This window comes from Artemia franciscana, chromosome 17, assembly GCF_032884065.1.
Source record: "Artemia franciscana chromosome 17, ASM3288406v1, whole genome shotgun sequence".
NCBI lineage: Eukaryota > Metazoa > Arthropoda > Branchiopoda > Anostraca > Artemiidae > Artemia > Artemia franciscana.
The window spans coordinates 23955411-23983170 of NC_088879.1; the positions used below are offsets into that span (position 1 = coordinate 23955411).

At 34.6% G+C, this 27760-nt stretch overlaps 1 protein-coding gene across 2 annotated transcripts in view; it reads left to right on the top strand.

The window, feature by feature from the left end:
* Positions 1–4802: 4802 nt before the first annotated feature.
* LOC136038033 (peptidylglycine alpha-hydroxylating monooxygenase-like) overlaps positions 4803–27760 on the top strand; it is a 73336-nt gene continuing 50378 nt past the window's right edge. For both annotated transcript variants that reach the window (XM_065720974.1, XM_065720975.1), the window contains exons 1-2: positions 4803–5024; positions 19724–19781. In XM_065720974.1, coding sequence (XP_065577046.1) covers positions 4935–5024; positions 19724–19781 — 148 coding nt within the window. In that variant the 5' untranslated portion in view covers positions 4803–4934. The remainder of the gene's footprint in view (positions 5025–19723; positions 19782–27760) is intronic.

Here is a 27760-nt window from a genome sequence, read left to right on the forward strand (position 1 = left end):
TCTCATCATAGCCCTAGAAAGTAGCTGAGCCTTATTTTCAGTAGAGCTCACTGTTTCAAATACGGTCAATCAGACGGGTACCCAAAAGAATCCGTTGACAATTCCTCTGGAAAACAGCCGACAAATCCTTCTCCGTCTTTTGAAGCGCCCACGCTTGAGAACAGTGCTTGACTACTGTCATCACTATAACTTCCAATATTCTAACCTTGATTTGCAGAATTATCCTCCTCTTCTTCCATATATATTTTTTTTTACTGTGAAATTACACCCTGGGAAATGGACACTCTACTTTTAACATCGAAAATATGTCAACTGAATTTCTTTTGTTATAAGTATATTTAATGTCATTTTAAGACATAAAAAAGTTGAAAAAACTTTGAAGTTAAAAAAAATCAAAGTTAAATAAATAAGTACAAAAAAGAAGGGGAAGTTGGGGAAGGGGGTATTGAAGGCCCTTGGAGGTGGGATATGGATGGCCATAAATTCCCTCTAAAAAAGTGTTGATATAAGTGGTCATCCCGATGAATGTGCTGATACAAGCGGTTACATTATGCCTGTGTTAATATATGCTGTTAAGTTAAGTTCAATACTGTATCATAAATTCTATTAGTCAATTTGAAATGAAATAAAATGGTTTAGTTAAGTGGTCATTCCTCTGATTAAGCTGAATCTACAAGACCATTGCAATTCAAATAAAGCGGTTTACTTAATTGGTCATACCTCTCATTCAGTGATTAAATAGAAAAAAAAAAGTTTTTTTAACTGAAAGTAAAGAGCGACATTAAAACTTAACACGAACAGAAATTACTTCGTATATGAAAGGGGCTGCTTCCTCATCAACGCCCTGCTCTTTACGCTAAAGTTTGACTCTTTCTCTCGACTCTTCTTTTTAAAACAGTAAAAAACTTTAGCGTAAAGAGCGGGGCGTTGATGAGGAAGCAGCCCTTTTCATATACGAAGTAATTTCTGTTCGTTTTAAGTTTTATTGTCGCTCCTTACTTTCAGTTAAAAAACTTTCTTTTTTTATTTAATTTCTGAACGTTTTTGATTCAATGCATGTTTTTATTTTGGCTCTCCGTAGAGGAATAATTAAAACGAAATTTGCATATTTATTTTTTTTGGCTACATGGCTTTCTCATAATTTGGATCGAATGATTTTGAGAAAAAACGAGCGGGAGAGGAAGCCTAGTTGCCCTCCGATTTTCGATTAATTAAAAAGGCAACTAGGACTTCTATTTTTTTACGAATCTTTTTATTAGTAAAAGATATACGTAATATACAAATTAGCTTACGTAAAGAACCTTTGTATTCTCATGTTTTTATTACATATATGAGGGGGTTTGCCCCCTCGTCAGTACCTCGCTCTTTACACTAAAGCTTAAATTTTGTCTCAATTCATTAAGAATGACCCCTGAATCACAAAAGCCGTAGCATAAATAGTTGAAATTACTAAAAATACTTTAGCGTAAAGAGCGAGGCATTAGGAGGAGGTGAGCCCCTCATATGGGTAATAATTTCTGTTCGTTTTAAGTTTTAATGCTGCTCCTTACTTCTAGCTGAAAAAAAACGTTTTCATATTTATTTTTTCATTGTTTTTTTTAATTAAGTAATGCTAGTAAATCCTGCGCTCCCTTCATGGAAATTTTCTTCCCCCATGACAAATTCCTCGATGGAAAGTTCCCCCAGCATATCCCCCTCTTTTCAACCCCTGCCCCCAACCAAAAAATCCTCCTGAAAACGCCTGTACACTTCCCAATAACCATTACTATATGTAAGCACTGGTCAAAGTTTGTAAATTGTAGCCCCTCCCACGGGGACTTTGGGTGAGTAAGTCGTCCCCAAAGACATAGTTATAAGGTTTTTCGACTACGCTGAATAAAATGGCTATCTCAGAATTTTGATCCGTTGACTTTGGGAAAATAATTAGCGTGGTAGGGGCCTAGGTGCCCTCCGATTTTTTTGGTCACTTAAAAAGGGCACTAGAACTTCTCATTTCCGTTAGAATGAGCTCTCTCGCAACATTTTAGGACAACTGGGTCGATACGATCACCCCTGGGAAAAAAACAAACAAATAAACACGCATCCGTGATCTGTCTTCTGGCAAAAAATACAAAATTCCACATTTTTGTAGATAAGAGCTTGAAACTTCTATAGTAGGGTTCTCTGATACGCTGAATCTGATGGTGTGATTTTCGTTAAGATTCTATGACTTTTATTGGGTGTTTCCCTCTATTTTCTAAATTAACGCAAATTTTCTCAGGCTCTTAACTTTTGATGGCTAAGACTAAACTTAATGAAACTTGTATATTTAAAATCAGCATTAAAATACGATTCTTTTGATGTAGCTATTGGTACCAAAATTCCATTTTTTAGAGTTTTGGTTACTATTGAGCCGGGTCGCTTCTTACTATAGTTCCACGAACTGTTTGATGGTTGGCTATATGTTAATCATGTTCTGATAGGAATATGAAAATGAGGTGCTGGCTGTAATATACAAACGAGGTTTAGGGTATATGCAATGAGGCTTAGAACATATGTAAATTGAACCTCAGATGTAAGTTCTAGATCTGGAACCCAATTATTATTAGTGCAAATTATGTTTTGGCCTTGAGAAGGCATAGGTGTTTTAGCCCTTCATGTGAATTGCTGCTCGTCTTAAGTTTGACTCGATTATCTATTGTAATTTCAGTTTGTTTTGGGTTTCATTTGATTTGATTTTTGTTCATTTTTGGTTTAACGAAGTTCTTCACTTTTCTTCGAAAAACTTATTTTTTGGAAACAGTTTAAAAAAATAAATTTAAAATAAAACGAGGTGTTTTTTTTAAGTAAAGAGCTAAGTTGAAACTCAAAACGAACAAAAATTATTAGGCTACTCTGCAGATTACGCAAGACATATCTACAAAACTAGCTTAAATAAACTGACTCGTGATATTCTCCAATACGTGTACAATTTTAAATAACTTTACTGAAAACACACAACTTGCCTAAAATACGGTAGGTTTTCATATTTTCAGAAAATTACATAAGTAACTTTAGAAAACAAATGTCCAATTTATAAGTGTTTATATAGTCTTTTACCAGCCCTGATATCGGCAACTTTTAATCTACAACTATAATTTTCTAAAAAGTACAAGCAAGGTCAGTTTTCAGTAAAGCATGAGTTTTTGGAATTCTGCAGGTAGTTAGTTAGTTTTATAGATATTTGTGTTATCTTGCGTAATCTGTGAATTAACAATCTTTATTCGTTTTAACGTATTGAGAGACACGCAGAAAGTGGCAGTACCATTTAAACGAATTATCAAATATTTCTCTGCGATCTTTGGTAGCCTGCCAGCGGAACCGAAAAAAAAGTAAATAAAAAAAAAAAAAAAAAAAAAAATGAGATGCATGCTAACCAAGGAAAATATCAATTATCTTCGTTTTTCACAACAAGCGGCTCGATTGGTTATCTGAGAATTTGAATTTCTGGGCATTTTGAACTTCTTTGGCAAAAATTTATTCTTTATGGCAAATTTGGGCATACAAAACGCCCCTTTGCCGTTTCTTACTTTTAAGGGTCATCTTCTGTTTGCTTTATTAAAAGCTCGGTAAACACTGTAACATCTATATCATAATCAGCTGACAATTTATGAATCAAAACAGAGCTCTATGTCCAACCCCCAACCCCCCATTGCACTTCCTTGCTGAAGGGCCAAGAAACGGAGATCAGCACCGCCAGTACGGACTGTAAAGTCTAATGCCGTATCCTTTACCTTTACCTTTTTCTATGTCATTTACGTCAAACTTTAGTGTGGTTTTCGAGATTGGAGTCTAAAAACCATATGTTTAAGGTTCTAGACCATTACAAGCCGATTGACACTTCTAGAATTCATATTCCCCCACGTATTGACCCTGTTTGGAAAAATTTTGATGTTTGTTGGCACAAAATGACACAAAACGCCTATTTGCTGTGCTTTGTCAAGATTGAGGGCTTTAAATTCCATTGCATTGCCAATTTTCTTTCAAACAAGACCTCTCCCAACATTCTACACCCGCTGTTTTGATGCGATTATCTGTTGGAAAAAAAAACGAGGAAAAAAGAAGAAATAGAAAGTGGTTCCTATGCAAAATAGGAATTGCCTTGTTGATCAACTTAGGGGGCTGTAATTCTCGTGTTTCGGATTTTTGACCCTGTGGTTCCAATTATTAAATTTTTTTTTTCGTTCTGATATCCTTTTTGAGGGCTTCAGGCTTTTTTTCAAATCATCATTAATTTGATTTTTTGATAAGCTCTTACTATTAACATTAATCGAAATATTAGTTGCCATTTTTGAATCAGCTACAAACGGCAGTTGTTTCTCAATGGGCAATTATTTTTTTTTTTAAATAAATTTTTAAACTTTTGGTTACAATGGTCTGTGGCTCTTTACTTGGTTGCACTTCTCCCTTGAAAAATGGTAGGGTAAACATGCCTCTGCAAATGCACTTAATGAATTTTGACACAACATGTTGAATATATTATTGACCGGATAAGAAACCATAGATTATGTCTATCTCCACGTCAATTCTCAGCACAAAAGTGTTTTTCATCCTGTGAAATTATTTTTCCTGTAGATGTTCATTTTGTGTCTCATTAAGATAGATGCAGGTGCTTTTGTTAATTACATTGTTTTTGCACCGAATCGAACATAGTTGGTTTTTGAACCGCGAGAACAAGAGTTTGGAACCGCCCTAAAGGGCAGAGCAACTATGTTGCTATATCATCACAAACTGAAAACAGTAGGTCACTTATCTGAAGGCGCTCGAGATTCGACACAATTTAATACTAGAACATGTTTTGCTTCACGTCGCTTGTACTTGCGGATCAGCTAATGACGTGATAAGTCGTCATAAAACCACTAGTTGCGGCAACATTGATTTTTCTCCAGTCAATTTTTGGAACTTGAATAAACAACATGTGGAAACTACTAGTAACGTTCCTGCTAGCGGAGATAGCCTACTGTGACGAATTTCCCCTGTTGATGCCGAATGTTTCACCTTCTAAGGTATGTGGAATTATTTGCCGCTGCGAAATCCTTTCACTCACATCGGGGGCGGCCAGCACGGTGAATTAAATTAATGATGAATATCTGGAATAGTTTTTTGGGTACATTCGCAACCCACCTATCGTTAATGCTTAAGTTCAAAATACGACGAGTTGGTGCTCCAGCAAGCACATAGTCGGAAGTTTTTTATTTATATGGTCACCAATAATTTCATATTTAAATTGCATTAAATAATATGCAAGTAACGCGAAAGAAAGCTCCATTTTGCCAGTGCCTATCAATAACAATGCCATCCCTTAATTGTGCTCTTACTCCTTGAGGTGCAGTCCTTTTCAGTGGCATCAATTCTCAAAAATTTGTGAGGGTGGAAGGGGGTAAAATGTATTTTCAAAATCCTGGGGGGGGGGGGCAAAGAAATAAAACAAAACATGATGAAAATATAATACTTTATTAACAAAATTATGAAAACTACAATAAAGAACTATGGAAGGGCATATCATATTAAAATACGTAACCTAACCAAAATACCAACTAAACATTTAATTAAAATATAGCTTCAATGTATTTTCCCAGTGAGACGAAGCTAATTGTCTGGTATTAACACCGTGAAAAACGAGTAATGTCTCATGTTCGCCATATTATACAAGTTTCTCGTATACTACCTAAGTACCGCTACTATTATTAAAAACTCCCTGCAACACCAAGCCGTCTGACGCCAAGACAGCTACGCACGCCCCCCCCCCGTAATCAGTCCAAAGATTCTCTCTTTAAGAAGTTCCAATTCTCTTTAAGTCCTTTCTTAAGACCTACTGCTTGCCAATTTGGGGGCTTCCTGCATCTCGTTCGGTTCTAGATAGATGACTGAAAGGGTGATCTTGGACATCCTTTGGTGAAAATCTCCTTCAAAAAGGTGCTTCCAAAATCCAGGAAAGGGAGCCAAAGAAATCTAGGAGGCACATGCCCCCCCCCCTCTTCAGTTGACACCGTTGATCTTTTTAATGTTGTGTTTAGGATCGGTTCAAATTTGGAAAGTTTTATTTTCCACCAGGGGACATTTTCCGTAGGGGGATGTTTTACGGGGATTAATCGCCGGGGGAGGGGTAAACGTTGGCCACCGAAAAATGGTAACATTTGTGGTTTCAAATACGGTTGGATAGTGCGAAACACCCGTCAATATTAAAACCCAAAATTAGATTCGACCGAACGAACAAATTGTTTAGAAAAAATTAAAATTAGTAGCAACATTTAGAAGAAATAGTTCATACAAAATGGATAACCATAAAACTTCTTCGTTCCCTCCCCCTTCTTCATCGTTTCATATGCTTTTCAGCACCTGCACAGTTCCAGAAGTATGTGAGCCAATATGTCCAAATAACCATTTAAATCAGAAAGGCTGAAAGGTCCAAAGGTACGCTTCGGGTAGTCAGGAGTACAGAAGTAACAATTAATTTCAACAAGAGCTAAGAGCTCATATGATACTTGTGACGAGGCGAGAAGAGCTAAGAGCCAAGAGATCATATGGTATGAGCTCTAACAAAATTCTATGAATCAATAGATTGATTTAAAAAGGAAAATAAGAGACTTAATGCCGGTCAGGATTTAAAATAAGAGCTCTGAGTCACGATGTCCTTCTAAATATCGAAATTCATTAAGATCCGATCACCCACTCGTAAGTTATAAATACCTAATTTTTTCTAATTTTTCCTCTCCCTTTAGCCCCCAGATGGTCGAATCTCGGAAAACGACTTTATCATGTCAAATTGTGCAGCTCCCTGACACGCCTACCAATTTTCATCGTCCTAGCACGTCCAGAAGCACCGAACTCGCCAAATCATTGAACCCCTCCCCCCAACTCCTCCAAAGAGAGCGAATCCAGTACGATTCTGTCAATCACGTATCAAGGACATTTGTTTATTCTATCCACCAAGCTTCATCCCGATTCCTCCACTCCAAGTGTTTTTCCAAGAAATCCCCCTCCAACTCCCCCCAATGTCAAAAGATCTGGTTGGGATTTGAAATAAGAACTCTGAGACATGAATTCCTTCTAAAAATCAAATTTCATTAAGATCCGATCTTCTATTCATAAGATAAAAATACCCCAATTTTCACGTTTTCCAAGAATTCCAGTTTCCCCCTCCAACTCCCCCCAATGTCACATGATCTGGTCGGAATTTAAAATTAGAACTTTAAAGAACAGGATCCTTCTAAATATCAAATTTCATTAAGATCTGGTCACCATTTCGTAAGTTACAAATACCTCAATTTTCAAAATTAGATTCGTCCGGTTATGTCAGTCACGTATTTTAGACAGGTTTCTATTCTTCCCATCCAGTTTCATCCTGATCTCACCACTTTAAGTATTTTCTATGATTTCCGGTCCCCCCAACTGCCCCCCCCCAATTACGCTTGATCCGGTTGAGATTTAAAATAAGAGATCTGAGTTATGAGAATCTTCTAAATATGAAGTTTCATGAAGATCCGATCACTCCTTCGTAAGTTAAAATACGTAATTTTTTCTTATTTTTCAGAATTAGCCACCCCCCCCTAATAGAGCGGATCCGTTCCAATCATTTAAATCACTTATGTAAGACTTCTGCTTATTTTTCCCAACAAGTTTCATCCCGATCCCTCCAATCTAAGCGTTTTCCATGATTTTAGGTCCCCCCGCCCCAAACTTCCCCCAATGTCACCAGATCCGGTCAGGATTTAAAATAAGAGCTTTGAGACACAATATCCTTTCTAAATATCCTTCTAGATATCCTTCTCAATATCAAATTTAATTGGGATCCGATCACCCGTTCGTAAGTTAAAAATACCTCATTTTTTCTAATTTTTCAGAAATACCCCCCCCCCTCCAACTACCCCAAAGAGAGTGGATTCGTTCCGTTTATGTCAATCATGTATCTAGGACTTGTGTTTATTTTTCCCACCAAGTTTCATCCCGATCCCTTCACTCTAAGTGTTTTCCAATTTTTAGGTTTCCCCCTCCCAAATCCCCCCCAATGTCACCAGATCCGGTCGGGATTTAAAATAAGAGCTCTAAGACACGATATCCTTCTAAACATCAAATTTCATTGAGATCTGATCACCTGTTCGTAAGTTAAAAATACCTCATTTTTTCTAATTTTTCAGAATTACCCCCCCCCCCTAGCTACCCCAAAGAGAGCGGATCCGTTCCGATTATGTCAGTCATGTATCTGAAACTTGTACTTATTTTTCCCATCAAGTTTCATCCCGATCCCTCCACTCGAAGTGTTTTCCAAGATTTTAGGTTTCCCCCCTCCAGCTCCCCCAATGTCATCAGATCCGGTCGGTATTTAAAATAAGAGCTCTGAGACACAATATCATTCCAAACATCAAATTTCATTAAGATCCCATCACCCGCTCATACGTTAAAAACACTTCATTTTTTCTATTTTTTCCGAATTAACCGGCTCCCACTCCCCCCCGCAGATGGTCAAATCGGGAATTTCTATTTCACGACTATTTCTAATTTAATCTGGTCTGGTCCCTGATACGCTTGCCAAATTTCATCGTCCTAGCTTACCTGGAAGTGCCTAAAGTAGCAAAACCGGGACCGACAGACCGACAGAATTTGCGATTGCTACATGTCACTTGGTTAATACCAAGTGCCATAAAAACGAGAGCCCGAAAATGTACAAATAGGCCAAATAAGGCAGAGTCTTCGTAGATTTTCGTTGTGTGTGATTGAACAGCAAATTGCACTCTACAATTTGAGTGTTGGGGGACTTCCCCTTTCCCCTGTCTGTGGTAATTCATGTTCGTTTTAAGTTTGTTGTTATGTTTGTTTTAATATGTGTTTGTTTTAATTTTTTTTATTATTCATAGTAATTTATGCTCTATTAGCATTAGAATGAGGAATTAAAGGTGCTTTCTAGCCAATATTGCTTGAAAACCGATTGAAAACGAAAATTAACGCTGGAACAGAAATAGGCTGATCTTAAAACCACAAAATTGCTCCTGAAAAAATTGTAAAAGCTCAATAAAATAGTTAAATGTCAATTTGAATTGTCGCTGAAATCACAGAGATAACAATTACAATAGAGGTCAGGTTGTGCAAACACTTTGCTGTCAGATTTCGCCACCCGAAGTCAATCCATTAACAAGGTCAACTAGCAAAAACCTGACTTGTATTTGTTTTCCTATATCCATATACGGTGAAAAAAAAGTTCTTACACTCGCGATTATGAGCTTATAATCAAGTAATGTAAAAATTGTCTTGGCTCTTAGAAACGAATAGTCAGGCTTACCACCACCCTCTCTTCCCAAGATCAGAAAGGACGCCCGATCGCTGAGCTCCTGCTCGCTGAGCTCTTGGCCCATAATAATAATCTTCGATTAGTACTTTACCGAAAGTATTTTTGTGTGTAAAAAAATTAGTTAGTTAGAAATCGCAAGTGTTTTCTTTACCGATTTTTTATTTAAAGCAAAACCACAAATAAATTAAATTATGAACCTTGGCTAATAACTCAAAATTTAACTATTTTGAAACTAAATTGAGTCAAAATAAAAAGTACACGATTGGAGTCGCCATGACCGAAACCCTACAGTCCTCTGGCTTGAACAACAAGGGAAACCAGTTTTTTCAATAGGAAGCACTGATGTGTCCTATTTTTTTTCTGTTTTTACCTTCTTCAGTGCTAGCAGGGCACTGGAACACTTTTTTTATAGAAATTTTTGCAAATCCATTTAAAAGCCCGTTTTTTCCTACCCATTTAGAAACCATTTTCCTTTTTCTCTAGTTGAGCTGGTATAATTACTCGAACACCAGGGAGGATTCTAAGCAATATCAACAAAACTAATAAGAAAAAAATATACATCTTTACCTTTTTTTGTCTCAGTTTTACCATAGAAATCAACAAACGAATTAAAAAACAAATATTAAAGTTTCTTTCAAACCCAACCTGATAATAGGAGGCTTAGTAAATTCGGGCAAAGATGTAATTAGAAAAAAAGAAACATATCAAGCGAAGTAAATCCCCCAACTGAAAATTTGCCCCCCAGTGCCCCCCCAAAAATGTATGCTTCCCAATAACAAATACTTTACGTAAATAATGGGCAAATCTTTCAACTTAAAGACCTGTCCCCATAGACTGTGGATTTTTTGTTTCCAAAGGTATAGTTATTGGGGTTTTCAACTATGTTGAATAAAATGGCTATGTCAAAATTTCGACCCGCGATCTTCTGGAAAAAGGGGGCATTAAAGAGGGCTAGTAGCCTCTAATCTTTTTGGTTACTCAAAAGGGGCACAAGAACTTTTGATTTCCGTTCAGATTACCCCTCAACTGATGTTCTAGAAACACTTGGTGGTCGATACGGTTATCCCTGGAAAAAAAACAAATACAAAAAACACATCCATGATCGCTCTTCTGGGAAAAAACACGAATTCGAAATTTTTGCAAATAAGGGTTTGAAACCTCTATAGTAGGATTCTTTTACACGCTGAATCTGATTGTGTGGTCTTTATTAAGATTCTTTAACTTTTGGGAACGTTTACCCCTTTTTCGAAATTCAGGCAAATTTTCTCAGAATTGGAACTTTTGATGGGTAAACTGAAACTTAATGAAACCTATACATCTGGAATCAACATAATAAGCAAATTATTTTGATATATCTGTTGGTATCAAAATTTTGTTTTGTAGGATTTCGGTTACTATTGAGCCGCGTCGGTATTGAGCCTTACTTACAGTTAGTTATTACGAACTGTTTGATATATGTTGGAGAAACCAACAAAATTTAGAAAATAAACTCTTGCAGCACAAAATTGTGATATATTAATCTTCGAAGTACGATAAAAAAGAATAAGAAATCTCCGATTCAGCCGTTATAGAACATAGTTTAATGTTTTAATGTCATAGTTTTATGTTTAATGAAGCAAAATTAATGGATAATTGTATTTAGCTATTACAAACTTTTGTGAAATTATAGAAATTAGATAAAAGTTGTTTTTAGGTATAACGGAGTTTGTACAAATAGAGAAAAAATATGAATATTGATTAAATTCATTTTATAATAGTTTAATAATAAATAAAAAACAGGCTAAAAATCTGTGTACTCTTAATAGTAAAGAAGATTGAGAAATACATATATCTATCTATATATAAAAATAAGTTGTCTGTCTGTCTGTGGATGGATCAGGTGACGTCACCTGAAAAAACTGGATCAGGTGACGTCAAAACTGAAAAAACTAAAAAAAGGCAAAAACTACAAAAAAACTAAAAACTAATAAAAAAAATAAAAAAGCTAAAAAACTAAAAAAACTAAAAAAAGGCAAAAACTACAAAAAAAACTAAAAACTAATAAAAAAGCTAAAAAACTAAAAAAACTAAAAAAAGGCAAAAACTACAAAAAAAACTGAAAACTAATAAAAAAAATAAAAAAGCTAAAAAACTAAAAAAACTAAAAAAACTAAAAAAAGGTAAAAAACTAAAAAAACTAAAAACTAAAAAAAACTAAAAAAAAAGGAAAAAACTGAAAAATAAGCTAAAATAAAGGTAAAAACTAATAAAAAACTAAAAAAAAACTGAAAAAACTAAAAAAAGGCAAAAACTACAAAAAAAAAACTAAAAACTAATAAAAAAAGTAAAAAAGCTAAAAAACTAAAAAAACTAAAAAAACTAAAAAAAGGTAAAAAACTAAAAAAAAAAAAAATAAAAAAAAAATAAAAAAAAGGAAAAAACTGAAAAATAAGCTAAAATAAAGGTAAAAACCAATAAAAAACTAAAAAGAAAAAAAGGAAAAAACTAAAAAAAATCTTCATCTAAAAAACTAAAAAAAAACTAAAAAAGGTAAAAACTAAAAGAACTAAAAAAGAAAAAAATAAATGACGAAACTCAAAGAGAAAGCGACCAGGACAAAAGGAATGTTCGATTAGCAATCAACAAAGCACCGGGACACAGGGAGTATAAATGACGACCAGGACATAAGTAAAAAAAAAAAACTATCTATATATATAAAAATAAGTTGTCTGTGGATCTGTGGATCGTGGATCAGGTGACGTCACCTGAAAAAACTGGATCAGGTGACGTCAAAACTGAAAAAACTAAAAAAAGGCAAAAACTACAAAAAAAACTAAAAACTAATAAAAAAAATAAAAAAGCTAAAAAACTAAAAAAACTAAAAAAAGGCAAAAACTACAAAAAAAACTAAAAACTAATTAAAAAAGCTAAAAAACTAAAAAAACTAAAAAAAAGGCAAAAACTACAAAAAAAACTAAAAACTAATAAAAAAAATAAAAAAGCTAAAAAACTAATAAAAAACTAAAAAGAAAAAAAGGAAAAAACTAAAAAAAATTTTCATCTAAAAAACTAAAAAAAAACTAAAAAAGGTAAAAACTAAAAGAACTAAAAAAGAAAAAAATAAATGACGAAACTCAAAGAGAAAGCGACCAGGACAAAAGGAATGTTCGATTAGCAATCAACAAAGCACCGGGACACAGGGAGTATAAATGACGACCAGGACATAAGTAAAAAAAAAAAACTATCTATATATATAAAAATAAGTTGTCTGTGGATCTGTGGATCGTGGATCAGGTGACGTCACCTGAAAAAACTGGATCAGGTGACGTCAAAACTGAAAAAACTAAAAAAAGGCAAAAACTACAAAAAAAACTAAAAACTAATAAAAAAAATAAAAAAGCTAAAAAACTAAAAAAACTAAAAAAAGGCAAAAACTACAAAAAAAACTAAAAACTAATTAAAAAAGCTAAAAAACTAAAAAAACTAAAAAAAAGGCAAAAACTACAAAAAAAACTAAAAACTAATAAAAAAAATAAAAAAGCTAAAAAACTAAAAAAACTAAAAAAACTAAAAAAAGGTAAAAAACTAAAAACTAAAAAAAACTAAAAAAAAGGAAAAAACTGAAAAATAAGCTAAAATAAAGGTAAAAACCAATAAAAAACTAAAAAAAAAAACTGAAAAAACTAAAAAAAGGCAAAAACTACAAAAAAACTAAAAACTAATAAAAAAACTAAAAAAACTAAAAAAAGGTAAAAAACTAAAAAAAATAAAAAATAAAAAAAAACTAAAAAAAAAGGAAAAAACTGAAAAATAAGCTAACATAAAGGTAAAAACCAATAAAAAACTAAAAAGAAAAAAAGGAAAAAACTAAAAAAAAATTTCATCTAAAAAACTAAAAAAAACTAAAAAAGGTAAAAACTAAAAGAACTAAAAAAGAAAAAAATAAATGACGACACTCAAAGAGAAAGCGACCAGGACAAAAGGAATGTTCGATTAGCAATCAACAAAGCACAGGGACACAGGGAGTATAAATGACGACCAGGACATAAGTAAAAAAAAAAAATTAACAAAACTAAAAAGAAGGTAAAAACTACAAAAAAACTAAAAAGAAATAAAAACTAAAAACTAATAAAAAAACTAAAAAATCTAAAAATCTAAATAAACTAAAAAAGAAAAAAAAAGGAAAAAAAAAAAGGAGAAAAACAAAACTAAAAAACGAATGTATATACAGACCGGTACACCGGGATACAAATGACGACCGGGACACAGGGAATATAAATGACGACCGGGACACAGGGACACAACTACAACGGGGACACCGGGGGAAACAGGGGGATGTAAATGACGACCGGGACACCGGGACAGGGAATGGTCGATTAGCAATCACCATCAACAAAGCTCAAGGGCAATCATTAGAATCATGAGGTATAGATCTGAATACAGATTGTTTTCCCATGGACCATTATATGTTGCATGTTCAAGAGTCGGTAAACCTGACAATCTATTTATATGCAAAGACAATGGGACAGCAAAGAATGTTGTATATTCGCAAGTTTTACGTAGTTAAAACCATATATATATATATATATATATATATATATATATATATATATATATATATATATATATATATATATATATATATATATATATATATATATATATATATATATATATATATATATATATATATATATATATATCTATATTCACAGGTGGGACATAGGGACACAACTACAATGGCGCGTAACTATTATGGCGCGTAACGACTTACGCGCGCGGGGGGGCTTGGGGGGGGCGCGAAGCGCCCCCACCAACTAGGTGTTGGGGTGGCGCGAAGCGCCACCCCAACAGCTAGTAGATTATATAAGTTTGATTATAAAATGTCAGATAAACTTTGAAAAAGTCAATAAGCTTGTTTTGCTACGCAAAAGAAGTATTAAATTTATTAAACACAATTGTTTCTTGAGCTGTTCTTTGTTTTTAATTAGTTTAACCTAGAGTATACGTAAAATTTTTAACTGAAAATCCTCTTTCCTTTTGTTAGTCCCATATCAGATGATTAATTCACACACATACATAGAACAGTATGTAACAGACATTCTGGCATATGCCATATGTATTCTTGCGTGATTGGAGTTTATTTAAATGTAAATTTGCAGGAATTTCCTTTCGTCATTTTTTTTTATTTTTAGTATGGTTATTGCATGTTTGTTTTTTTAAGGGTTCGTTTAAGCCAGTTTTTTTTTGACGTCCATAAAGGCTCCTGACAAATTTGGACTTCTAGTATTATTTCTGCGTCAATGCGTTTTTTAATTTCTGACCGTCTTAAAAAATTGTAGCTGTTATTGATACATTTCGTTTCAATTCAATATAGAAATGACACTAATTTATTGATGGATCGAGGAAGTTTTTTTTTTTTTAACTAAGCAACGGAATAGGCTTTAAAATTGGTCTAGGCCAAGTTTACAGTAAGTTGACCTATAAATGTCAAAGCTGTATCTGAACTTTCATAAAGATGTTGCTAATAAAATAAAACTAGACCTACGTTGTCTGAGCAGCTTGAAGTGTTGCGGCAACCTTTCTCCGGCTTCGCCGAATAAAATGTTGCGAGAGCAACACTTTGGTTTTGTTTCTTTGCTATCGGTTAAACGCTGAAATTGTCAGCCTATCGAAGCTTTTAAAACGTTAAGTTCAAAGAAGAACGCGATCAGTAATCACATGATCAAATTCTATTCCTCGGCGTTGAAAAAACAACAATAACAAAAGAATATCGAAAGAAGGGACTAAATTGACTTTGCAGCCAGTTAAAATTTATCCTTTTCAATCGTAGACATCGTGACGGATGAAAACTTGGCACAACATCTTACATAATTTAGTTGGTATTATAAAGCTATCCGTAACTTTTCAGGATTAAAATACCATAGGTGACACTAATTATTACGAAACTACCTCATTGTTTTATGTTATCGTTTGTACCCGTTGCGTAAACACTTAATTCTAGGTTAGTTAATATGGGTAGGCTACACCAACTAGCAAAAGTTACAATCCACTCTTCCCTGAAGATGATTGTAACCTAACAGACGATTATTACTTACAAGTCCCCTGCATGTCTTACCACTGGAACCAAATTGGTCTTACCATCAAATACACCGGAAACAAATAATAGGTACACCAACTAGCCGAAGTTGCAAACCCCTTATTGCCGAAGATGATTATAGTCTAACAGCTGACTGTTGCTTACAAGTCCTCTACTTTTCTCACAATTGGTGTCGGTCTATTTTTGGTTTCAGTGTGTACCCTACTATTGAAGTTGTCAACCCCTTGAAACTTTCAAACTAGTATATCTCATGAAGGAATTTTTTACCAAAAAATGGATGATATATACTTTGATCAGCTCATCAAGAGCTATCGATTGCCGTCGAAAAAAAATTATATCTGTCTTTTTGCTGTAGGCCAACTTTTTAACGTCACCACGTAGAAAGGAGCAAAGGATAAGCTCCAATTTCTTTAGCAATGACAGAACTTTTAAAGTTTAAGAGGTACATCTGATAACATTTCTCTACCTCAATTCAAAGTCCGGAAAAACAAATGATAAACCCAGCCGAAATCACGGCAGCACTTTCGGACCCGTGGGAAAATGCCACTTTTTTGCTTCTGTAATTTTTTCTATTTATCACTCAAAGAAGACATATTGGCTGTGGGGACGGGTAACTGCCGTATGTATTTAACACTTATAGATTTTAGTCCATATTCAATTTGAAAGGGGTGCCTGCCAGCTTGCCTGCTAGAGCGGAGCTTTCACCTCGAAAGCAGAAACATGATTTGATGAAACGAAAGCTTGGCTGCACAACTTCAGATACTTCTCTATGACACAGGCTATATAACTCCACTTCACTTCGCACACCATAGGCTCTGGCTCGTGGACAAGCTAAAACCATCCTTTTTGGCCCCAGGCAAGAGTTCCGCGGAGTTTTCCAAAATGTAATGTCATATTCATCAATCCGGCCTGAGGTCCACACTTTCCGTAAAAAATGGCACAGGTTAGACCCTTACCAGTTTCCAGGAATAAGCCGAGATCGGCGGCATTGGAAAAACGGTACAAAACCAAAGTATTGCTCTCGCAACACAAAGACAAATAACTATCAATTTCGATTAATCTCTCTGTGCAAATCGGTTATGTAAAACCACTTTATGCAAGACGGCACGTACAAATTTGTCAACCCAGTCTCTCTCGAATTTAATTATTATGGTCTATAAAATCGAATTAATAAAAAAAAAAGTTTTTCCGAGGGAAGTAAAGAGCGAAGTTGAAACTTAAAATGGACGAATATTATTTCTTCACAGCCTGTCTAATATATGTCAATAAAACTAGTACAAAAAACAACAACTAATTATGTTTCCCTATGATTTTAGCATTATGGAAAACTAGCGCTTTACTGAAAACACAAAAGTTAAGTATGAAAAACAGGCATATTGATTTGGTAGTCAAAAGTGAGTATGTAGCCTGACAACAATTTTTTTTTATTTTTAAGAATTAACGACGCTTCTTGACTACTAAGGTCCCTGCGTCGGCCCTGCAGTGCATTCCTGCAGCGTGATTCGATCTCTTGGTCCCGTATTACCAAGCTAAGGTCAAATCCACTGCGCCACCACAGGACGCCTGACAACAATAAATAAATGTATAAAGCTTTTCATAGTCTTATACCAGTTGTGACATCAGGAACTTTCAGTATGCAATTCAAATTATCTTAAGAACATAAGCGTAAAATTAAATACATTTTAATAGCCAGGAAATAGTTAAACAGCAAACAGAAATATTGGATTGACTTAACAGGTAGCATTTTGGTCTCACCAGCTATAATACTAATAGTGACTAATACACATTCTTGAATTGTAAGAAATATTCTTTAGAATTACTTGAAATGAAGATCAAATAAGACATAATATGAACTCTGGAAATCCGATAATTTCTGTCTTTTAATTTAAAAAAACAAAGTTTTTCCGAGGGAAGTAAAGAGCGAAGTTGAAACTTAAAACAGACTTGAAACTTAAAACGACGAAGGAAGGTGTGGTAGCCTCCTAATGTTTCAGTAGCTAAGTCATGAGCAGACGATTTTTGAAACTTACTAAGGGGGCTGGGAGGGGGAGTGTATTTGAGGAGCTTTTGTAAACCTCCTGTTAAGGGTTCTAGAACATAACTATTACAATACCTGTTTTGTACTTCAGAGCTTTTCCTTTTAAGAAGTGGCACCGAAAATGTTGTTTTCAGTTATGTATCGCACTTAAGGATGGTAAACTTGATGAAAAAAAAAAAGCATGTATATATGAGCAATATCTTTCAAATAAACTAGTAAAAATCACTCTTATAAGTTCTGCTAGCCCAATAGCCCCAAGTTTTCCACTTGAGACATGACACCAAAATGCCATTTTTAGTGCCATTTGGAACTTGTAGATGGTGGAATTTGTAGGAAGAACTTAGATATGAGCAATGTCTTTCGTATGAGCTATAAAAAGTCTGTCTACGATGTTCTGGTAGCCTGCCAGTACCCCCTTGAGAAATGGCACAAAAGTGCCATATTGCACTTACAGATGGCAGAATCTATAAAAAGCACGTTGATTTGTGAACTAGCCTTTGAATAAGCCATGAGGCATCTCTCTATGATGTTCTGGCAGCCCTCTAGGCCAGCTGAAAAAAAAAACAAAAACGGGAGACAGATCAGTGCCACCGACGCAAAAAATTCATTTCCCTTGTTGTTCAAGGAGGGGTACTGTAATTTCCCTGCAGAAGGTTTTCGACCATGGTGAATCCATTGGTACACTTTTCATGTTGATCTGACACCATTTTTGATTGGATTCCGGCTATTTTTCAAAATCATCACAAACTTCTTTTCTCAATAAACTTTCACTTTTAAGACGAACCGAAATAATAGTTACCATTCCTGAGTCTGTGTCAGTTGGCAATTTTTTTCACCAGGCAGTTTCTTTTCAAAACACTTTTTTAACCTTTTGTCACTAATGGCTGTGGTTCACTCATTACTAGGTTGACAAAGAGAATAGTTTTTGGTTCTCATGAGATATCAGTGAAGTTTTCACTAAAGCGCCCATTTTACATTCGATAATTAGCTTCCTCGCTTCATGTACTGTATCATAAGAAATCACTGGATTTAGGAGAAAATAATTAGTTTTGGAATTGGAATCACTAGAACCACTAGCCGAAAAAATCACTAGAAATAATGCAATCAACACCAATCTAAATCAATACCAGCTCGTGAGTATTAAAAAAATGCTTAAACTCTAACTTAAAAATTCCATCTCAAAATCTGGATTGCCCCCTCACATTGTGAAACTCACTATCTTACGGGAAGTAATACTACATGACGATAAAAGCACTATCTTCAAAAATTGTTTCTGTGTTAGGTGTTAAACTGACGATTTTTGCAAAAATTTATTCCTTTCAAAATTTAATGACTAACAGAAAATACTAAAAAGTATCATTTACTTTTTAGACTATTTATGATTGATTTTGAGGTTATCATATGTTGGATTCCCCCCTCCATCTTCTTATCATATCTCTGTTTCTTGTGGTTGATGTTATTTCTTTCTTATTTTGAAATATGTAGCCTTGGTTCGAGCGTAGCTCACTGTCAGGTCCGGTTTTATATTTCTGTTTGTCCATTTTCTGTCTTAAATTAAATCTCAAATTTTTAATCTTAACACAACTTCTACAAGTCACTATTTCGGAAAAAGGATAAAAAAAATTAGCGCAAATGTACTTTCTTTGATGACCCTAGTCAAGATCTGACCTTTTTCGATTTTTTTTAATATTTAATTAGCTCAGAAACAAAAATTAATTTGGAAATAGCTTTGTTCAAAACTTTTCTTTTCATTGAAAGCCTGAGGGATTAGCAGGTCTTTGAACGAGAAAAAAATATTGTCGCCGAGTCATTGTCTTTTCCTTCATACTGTATTTGCGTAATACCATATAGCTAGTGGTTAAAACACGAATCACGTCTACAATTGAGCTGTTTAGGAGGAAAATATAGTAAATTTACTGTCAGCACTCCATTACTTAATTGAATCTTTGAACGTATGTGATTTAATTAACCGTGTATGCTGATCAGGTACCTTAATCTTTCAGATAAAAAGTTGAATTACAAAATAAATACTTTACCTTCAATTTTTTAATCTTTTCACTAGCAAGTTTTATTGACTTTTCACAAGACTTCTATTAGAACACCCTCCTCTCTCTAACACCTAACTAACCATCAAATAATAACAAAATATATCCGTAGATGCTTGGTAAATGGTTCGATAAATGGTACGATGGAAAATAGCTCAATTCATTAGGAATAACACAATTTTGAGGACGTTTTTGATGTTCGCTTTAAGCTTCTGGCCATTGTTCAATTTTTTTCTAACTTTCGTGTTTTCTTTTAGCCTGAAACGTATTTTTGTACTCCTATACGAATTGATTCGAAGAAGGACTATTATATAAGTAAGTAGATTTTGCTTAGATTTTGAATTAGTTATTTTCAACATTTCTTTGGTCCTTATATTATAAAATTTAGACTAAAAGTCTTAATAATTCAGACTTTTATATGACACTTCTCGTAACAATTTTCTAAAGACAATGCAGTATGTAAAAATTTAGGAAGGCTCGTACTTTTTCCAAATCAATAGTCTAAGGATGTTTGTAGCTCATTTTTGAGCTACTGAGCTACTCTTTTGAGCTGTATAATAAAAAGGTGTGCAAACAAATGAATTAATCAAGATGGTTATGATGGATAGGATGTTCATGTCAACCGTAATTGGTGAATGGTTATATTCGTAGATGGCCAAACTTGGCATTTTTGCCAATCCTGTTGAGGCCAAAAACACGACGCCTTCGAATGGGTTATGAAGCTATTGTATACCTGATTCAAACGGAGCTTGGAAACTTCATACAGGGCTGCTAATTTTTTTTTTTAAGGAGTGTGTCATACTTTTTCCGAAAATGTGCTTTTTGTGTCATCTCAGATTCCATAATGTGTCATATTTTTTGGCTACAGGTGGTATCATATTTAATTGTAAAATCTTTATTTAGAGTTTTGAATATGTAATCTTTTCCAAATCAGCTCAAAAAGGAGTAAACTTAACCTTATCCTATTATCTTGGGATCATGACCTTTTTGTGACGTCATGAAAGAAATAGAAACATTCGATTAAATTAATGTTACACACTATGAATTTGTGTCTTGGTGGCCAACGAGGCAATTTTACATTTATAGAAGTTTATGGACAATCAATTCCGACAGCAAATTGGAAATAGACTTTTCGTATGACGTCGTAATCGTAATCAGTTATGTACGTAATCGGCTTTATTGGCTAAGCTTTTTATTAAATCAATATGTAAGCCATTCAACCAGCTTCAATCTAGTATTTTTGTCATATTTGTTGGTGCCTTTTTAGGCCAGAAGGATTATTCTGAAGGAAAGACATGTCTGGAAATTTGTAATCTTGTCCGAGGTTGGATACCCCTCCTGTACTCCTAAAAATGGGAGTTGCTGCTTATGCACACAGCTTTGGTAAACTGCATGCTGTTTAATTTTTACTATTAAGTACGTACCAGTTGGCTACATCAAATACTCAATCAAGAAGCCCATTAAGTTCATGTTTTATTATTTAACAATTAACGACGCTTCTTGACTACTAAGGTCCTTGCGTCGGCCCTGCAGTGCATTCCTGCAGCGTGATTCGATCTCTGGGTCCCGTATTACCAAGCTAAGGTCAAATCCACTGCGCCACCACAGGACTTAATTAAGTTCATATATTCAGCGTGCATTTTGATTTGAAATTTCCGTCTATGGCTGTTTTTTTCGCGTGGTTTAAATTTTAAATACGGTTATGGCATCTGTCCTGTATTCTGCGCTGTTTGTGTACTACTGCCACCGTTAGGCAGCGCTATTCCCTTCCATTAATTTGTAGCTTTTCTGGAGGTAGAAAATTGAAATTTTACTTTTCTTTCATTACCATTTAAAAATCAAGACTAGGATGACAAAAATGTGTCATTTTTTTGAAAAACGTGTCATTTAAAAAAAAAATGTGTCATTTTCGTCGATTGTGTCCTCATTTCGTCTGAATGTGTCATTGTGTCACGCAACATCAAATTGTGTCATTTTGACAAAAAATGTGTCAATTTGGCAGCCATGACTTCATAATAGGGAGCAAAGAGAAAATATGGAAAGAGTGGAAGGGGGGAGTGGTGTGTGCGGCTGTGTTGATCTCAGCTGGTTAAGCAGTTAGTGAGGTGTTTGTAGTTTTAATTTAATGCTTGACAAATATATTTTGAAAAAAACTGAATCTCGATAGCATCAATTGCTAACTACCTTTTGGCTTTTACAGTTCTTATTAAGTTTGGATTCTAATGGATAACAAATGATTCAAAGATCAGAATATGGATAAATTTGCAATATTTTCTCTTTTGTTGCAGGTTCATAAGTTCATGCTGAAAGAGGGAAGCTATAAATAGTATCCTTTTATACATACCTCCTTTTTTATACAATCCTAAAATGGGGGGAATTAATGCCAGGTTTGCTTTTCATTCAATTGGACTATATGTCTTGGCTTTTTCTGCAATTAGCCATGGCTTGGTGCCCACAACTATTCCATTTTAATTCAAAAATGTAATGACTTCGGTACATAGTATCGAGGTCAAAATTCTGAAAAATGCAGTGGCGCCAGATTGATCACAATTTAGTTTTTTAGAGCAAAGCTTTGAACATTTGTCCCTGTTTATTATTACCAGAGCTACCGTAATTAAAGTGCTGAAAGTAATATTATTAATACCGACGTTTATAAAAAAAGGCACAGGAATCAAGTAATAAAAAAGTAATTATGTGCACACCACGATTCTTTTAATTCTCGTAGAATAATTATAGTCGTTCTCAATAGCTACCATTGCACCTTGATAACTCTTTCAATTCATTAGTTACACTATTCCCGCGTTTGTGCGTATCCTATAATGCATATGCACATTTTTGCGTAGCTTATCATGCATCTGCACATTTGTGCGTAGCTCATCCACAATAAGGTGCTTGTCACACCATTTCATATTATGATTATTACTATAAGATGATCTCTCCAGCTCGATCTCCCCAGAGCTTTATCCCATGCAATTAAATCCCAACTTCCTTTAAGTCTTTTCTCACGATCTCCTCCCATCCCATTTGGGAACGAATTGTTTTTCACTCAGCCCAAGACAAATGGCCAAACTAACGATCTTTGGTAACCATTCATCCATTCATCCTCCCTGCGTAAAATTAATTTTAAAAAACAAAATTTTTCTGAAGGGAGTAAAGAGTGAAGTTGAAACTTAAACGGACAAAATTATTACTTTACAGCATATCTAATCTACATCAATAAAACTAGTACAAATAAACCAACTAATTATGTTTCCCTATGTTTCTAGGATTATAGAAAACTAGCGCTTTACTGAAAACACAAAAGACAAGTATAAAAAACAGGAATATTGATATGGGAGTCAAAAGTAAGTATGTAGCATGACAACAATAAACTAATCTATAAAGCTTTTCATAGTCATACACAGTTTTCGGTTGTTACTGTTTTATAAAGTAGAATTGTGAGACAGAGTCAAATTTTAGCGTAAAGAGCGAGGCGTTGCGGAGGGGACAACCCCTTTCATATACGGAGTAATTTCTGTTCGTTTTAAGTTTTAATGTCGTTCCTTACTTTCAGTTAAAAAAAACTTGTTTGTTTTTATTTAATACTAGGTTGCAGCTAATGCTTCAACCATTACAAAGAGTTCATTACAAATTCTTCCGAGAAACTAGTTAACATTGAAATCTCTGAAATCTAATAGATTGTATAATTTGTGAAAAAAAACCTAGTAAATATAATCAATAGCTTATAATTGAGCTATTAAACATCTATCTATGATGGTGTGGTAGTCTGCTAATGTTTCAGTAGCTTACTGGTGAGTAGAAAATTTAGAGAGCTTACTTATGGGGTTGAGATGGGGAGTGTACGATAGGGATTCTTGTAAACCTCCAGCTAAGGGCTTTGGAACTTAACTATCACAGTAGTACCTATTTTGCACTTCAGAGATTTCCACTTAAGTAGTGGCACCAAAAGTGTTGTTTTCAGTGCTATATAACACTTACGAATGGTAGAATTGATAAAAAAAAAAGTACGCTGATATAAGCAACACCTTTCAAATGAGCCATTAAACATAACTCTTATAATTTCTGCTAGCCCAATAGCCTCAGCTTCTCAACATGAGACATGGCACCAAAAGTGCCGTTTTTAGTGCCGTTTGGAACTTCCAGAAGATGGAATTTATAGGAAGAACGTAGATTTAAGCCAAATCTTTTATAGGAGCTGTAAACAATCTTTCTACGATGTTCTGGTAGCCTGCTAGCGCCACCACTTATAAATGGAACAAAAAGTGACATTTTAATGCCATACGTACCTTGCAGATTGCGAAATTTATTAAAAACACGCAGATATAAGAAACAGTTTTTGAATGAGCTATTAAGCATCTCTCTATGATGTTCTGGTAATCCGCTAGGCCTGGAAAAAGAAAAGAAAAAAAGGGAACGGGAGACAGATCAGTGCTAGCGATGCAAAAAAGCGATTTTCTTTGTTGTTCAAAGAGGAGGACTGTAATTTCCTGTAAAATGTTTTCGATCTTACGGATTCCAATAAATTTCTTTTTGCAATAAACTTTTGATTTTAGACGAACCAAATTAATAGTTATTATTCCTGAATCATTGTCAGACTGCGATTTTTTTTCATTAGGCAGTTTTTTTTCAAAACTTATTTTTTGGTTATTATGGGCTCCGGTTCGCTCTTTACCAGGTTGCAGCTGCCGCTGCATCCCTGACTTGGCCTAGCCTCTTTAACCTTTCTTGAAAGTGTGATCCAACCAGAATTTTTTTCGCATTCTCCGAAATGCAGTCAGTCAAACGAGCATCTAAAAACTGTCGTGACAATGACTCTGGAAAACATCCCACAGGTTTTTCTCAGCTTTTGGTTGCGGCGCGGTCACGTTTCGGAATTGACTGCTGACATTACCATGGGTCCAAATATTGTATTATTAGTCACTAGGCTTATATTTCTATTGTTCTAAACTTTTTTTTAACCTTAAAAAAGAAGGAATAAAACACCCTGCGGTTTGGTTATTCTGCCTTTTGTATCTTCGTTATATCCGCCATCTGTACTATTAATACTACCGTGGGAAGTAAAGCTATCCCCTGGGTCGATTTTTGTCATCTAAATATTACCTCTTCCTCCTCATTTATTCCTGTTCGATATGGCTTTTTAAAAAGAATTGTTATCCGACCTTTTTTGCACCCCACGAGAAACCTCTTAAAATTCATTCATTTTGCTAATATTTTTATCTAGGATTCTCAAATCATTTGAAGAGCCTAAGTTGTGGAAAGTGCTACCTCCTTATTTGATATTGTGCTCTTTCCTAGCATTAGCTATATTTTTAGAACTAACTCCAACCAAATGATCAATATTAACAGATAAAGGACCGAAGCAACCCAACTCCAGGTACCGTGCGGAGGCAAATACCAACCTTACTGTCTGTCTTAACCGCGACAACATTATCCTCATTCATCACACTAATAACTATAACGTATAATCACTATAACGTGTAACGTATACGTTAATAAATATAACGTATACGTATAATAAATGTCTAATTATTATGCTATTTGACTCCATTTTGTGTGTGTCTAGGCTATTTCCTCCGTGAGCTCCACTTTGCATCTTCTTAATACACTCATTAATGTCTTCATTACTTCCCTTACTCTACTTTGATTCTCTTGAGATTCATCACTCAGGAGTTCCTTGTGCAAATTCCTTCTTGCTTCTAAAAAGCTTGAGGCGTTTCGCTAATCTTCCTTGGTACTTTTCCAACTTTCCTTCATAAGGCGTCTTTTGCCACTTTGTAAATTATTTTCCAAAAATTATCCCATCCATTGTTTGCTTTGTGAGCTTTTAGACTCTCCAGTTACTCATCCAACTGTCCTGAAAAGCTGAAATCCCTGTTCTAGAGCTCATTAACGTCATAACCACCCCGAAAGTCGTTATCTTTTCTAAGTTTAGGCTTTCGGTAATCTCTAGACACTATTGGATTGTGATCTTTGTGTTCAACATCAATGTCAGCATCTCTGTGTACCCAGATATTTTATGTTGATCTTGCCGGTCTTTGATTTAGGATACCCCAAGTTTGTGAGGTTGTTTCTTTTACGGTCATGTGAGTCTCTCTGTAAGGTTATGGGCCATTTTATGACCAAATACTGTACAGGTTTTATCTAGCGTGCGCCGACAAGATTATGGCAGTGTATTATCCTTGCTTTATCTCTTTCCTAAACCAAATTTATCAAGGTAAATTTTGAATAATTTTAACCCCTCTTCAAATTAGAATCCAGTCTATGCCATTGTTTCTGATAAATATTCGCTAGACTTCTCCATGAGCACGAGAAATAATCCCTTTCACACGTCGCAATACTAATCCTTGAATTAAATATTCTCTCTTTTCTTAGATTGAGTTTTAGTGATCTTTCTGCATTTCAGTTAAAATATACATGGAAATTTGGCCTTTTCTTTAGAGTTGTTGATTGTCATGAAATTTCTTTGAGTTTCTCAAGCTAGTTTTTCGTCGCTAGAATATTATTTAACCAAAATATCATTCGGACATGGCGTAGTTGGATGTAAAAAAAATCTAACACCCACGCAAAATTTCGTAGATCAATAAGAACAAAGAAGTTTCCAAAGTTTCTTACAAAATCTGTACATGCTTTTTATCTGCAGCAACATAATTTCACTTAGAAACAATAATTGTTTCCGATTAAGGAGCATTTAAGGTCTCTTTTACAATTCTTATTGTTACTACCGACTTTCTGTTTCCTCGTGAAAGTAGAATTTTATTGCAATAAATGAGTCTTAATAATTGCGTAGGGAGTTTTAAGCTCGGACTTTCAAACGTACCTTAAGCCTTAAAGGAGCACTGCAAACTTGAAACGTCAAAAGACAGATTTTGTCAACGCTTATTTCTTAGATAAAATAGTTTGCAAATTTTGGTTTATTTTTTACTTTTATCATATCACCATGATCAAATCCGTGAATGATTTTATCCTATAAGGGTTTTATGATGTTTCTTTATTGCTTCATTGTTTATAATTGGTCTTGTTACAATGATGGGGACTAAATCTGAATCTAGAAGGAACAGGTTATCTTCAAAGATTGATCTTATTATTATTTAAGAATTAACGACGCTTCTTGACTACTAAGGTCCCTGCGTCGGGTAGATATCATGTACCGGCCCGAAATTCGGGATCGAACCAGGGACCTTTAGAGGTTTAGTCTAACGCTCTCCCAACTGAGCTATTTAGGCTTTCGCAAGGTGATTGATCTTATGGGATCCCGAGGGCTACAATTAAACAATATGCGTCCAAATTAATCCTCTGAAAGCTGGGTTTACCATAAAAAAGGTAAAAAAAAAGGTAAAGGATACGGCATTAGACTTTACAGTCCGTACCGACGATGCTGATCTCCGTTTCTTGGCCCTTCAGCCAGGAAGTGCAATGGGGGGTTGGGGGTCAGCCATCCTGTGCTTTCGCACACCCTTCCTGTTTACCTTCCCCAGATCTCTCCAGGTACCCATTTAGAGCTGGGTCGACTCTGGCTAAGCTTACAGAGTCACGCCACTGACCCCCATCCCAAACTGAAGAATTGGGTACACCAGGATCTTATTCCTAATTAGCCCTAATTTAGCTCAGTGCCACATTGTAGGATAGTTTCACTATTATTCCCACGCCCTCCCATCATGATTCTGGATTTTGCTAGCTTCATTATTTATTCATTAAACTGGTTATTATTATTTATTCATTGATTAATCAATAATATCAACAAACAATAATATAAGTCACTAATGAAGAATAATCAATTCACAATTAATAATTAATCATTGTTGATTGATTAGTCTTGAGCTCTCACTATCTTATTTACTGATTAATTAATAATTCCAGCATTCAACCATTACAATCAATAATCAGTAATAATCACTTAATCATGAATAACTAATCTCTACTTATTGATGAGACGAGATACCATTATCTATCCATTGATTAATCAATAACAAACATCAACAATATCAATTAATACTAGTCAGTTGATTATTAATAATTAATCATTATTTAGTGATTAGACCGGAGACGATTTTTATGGGTTCAAATTTCAGAAGTAGTCTTCCTTCACTGAGAAATGGACTTTTTCATTATTCGCCGTAAAATACGAAATGTAATACAAAATTTCGGGCGTGATAAGACACTCATCTAAACTAATGTGCGAATGGCCAGGAGTGCTAATTTACATGAATGTTGAGGAACGGGCAAAGATTTCTTTTAATTCCTTTACCATAGATGCACATAAAGATGATTTTTCAAACCTAAGGGAGGGTGGTCTT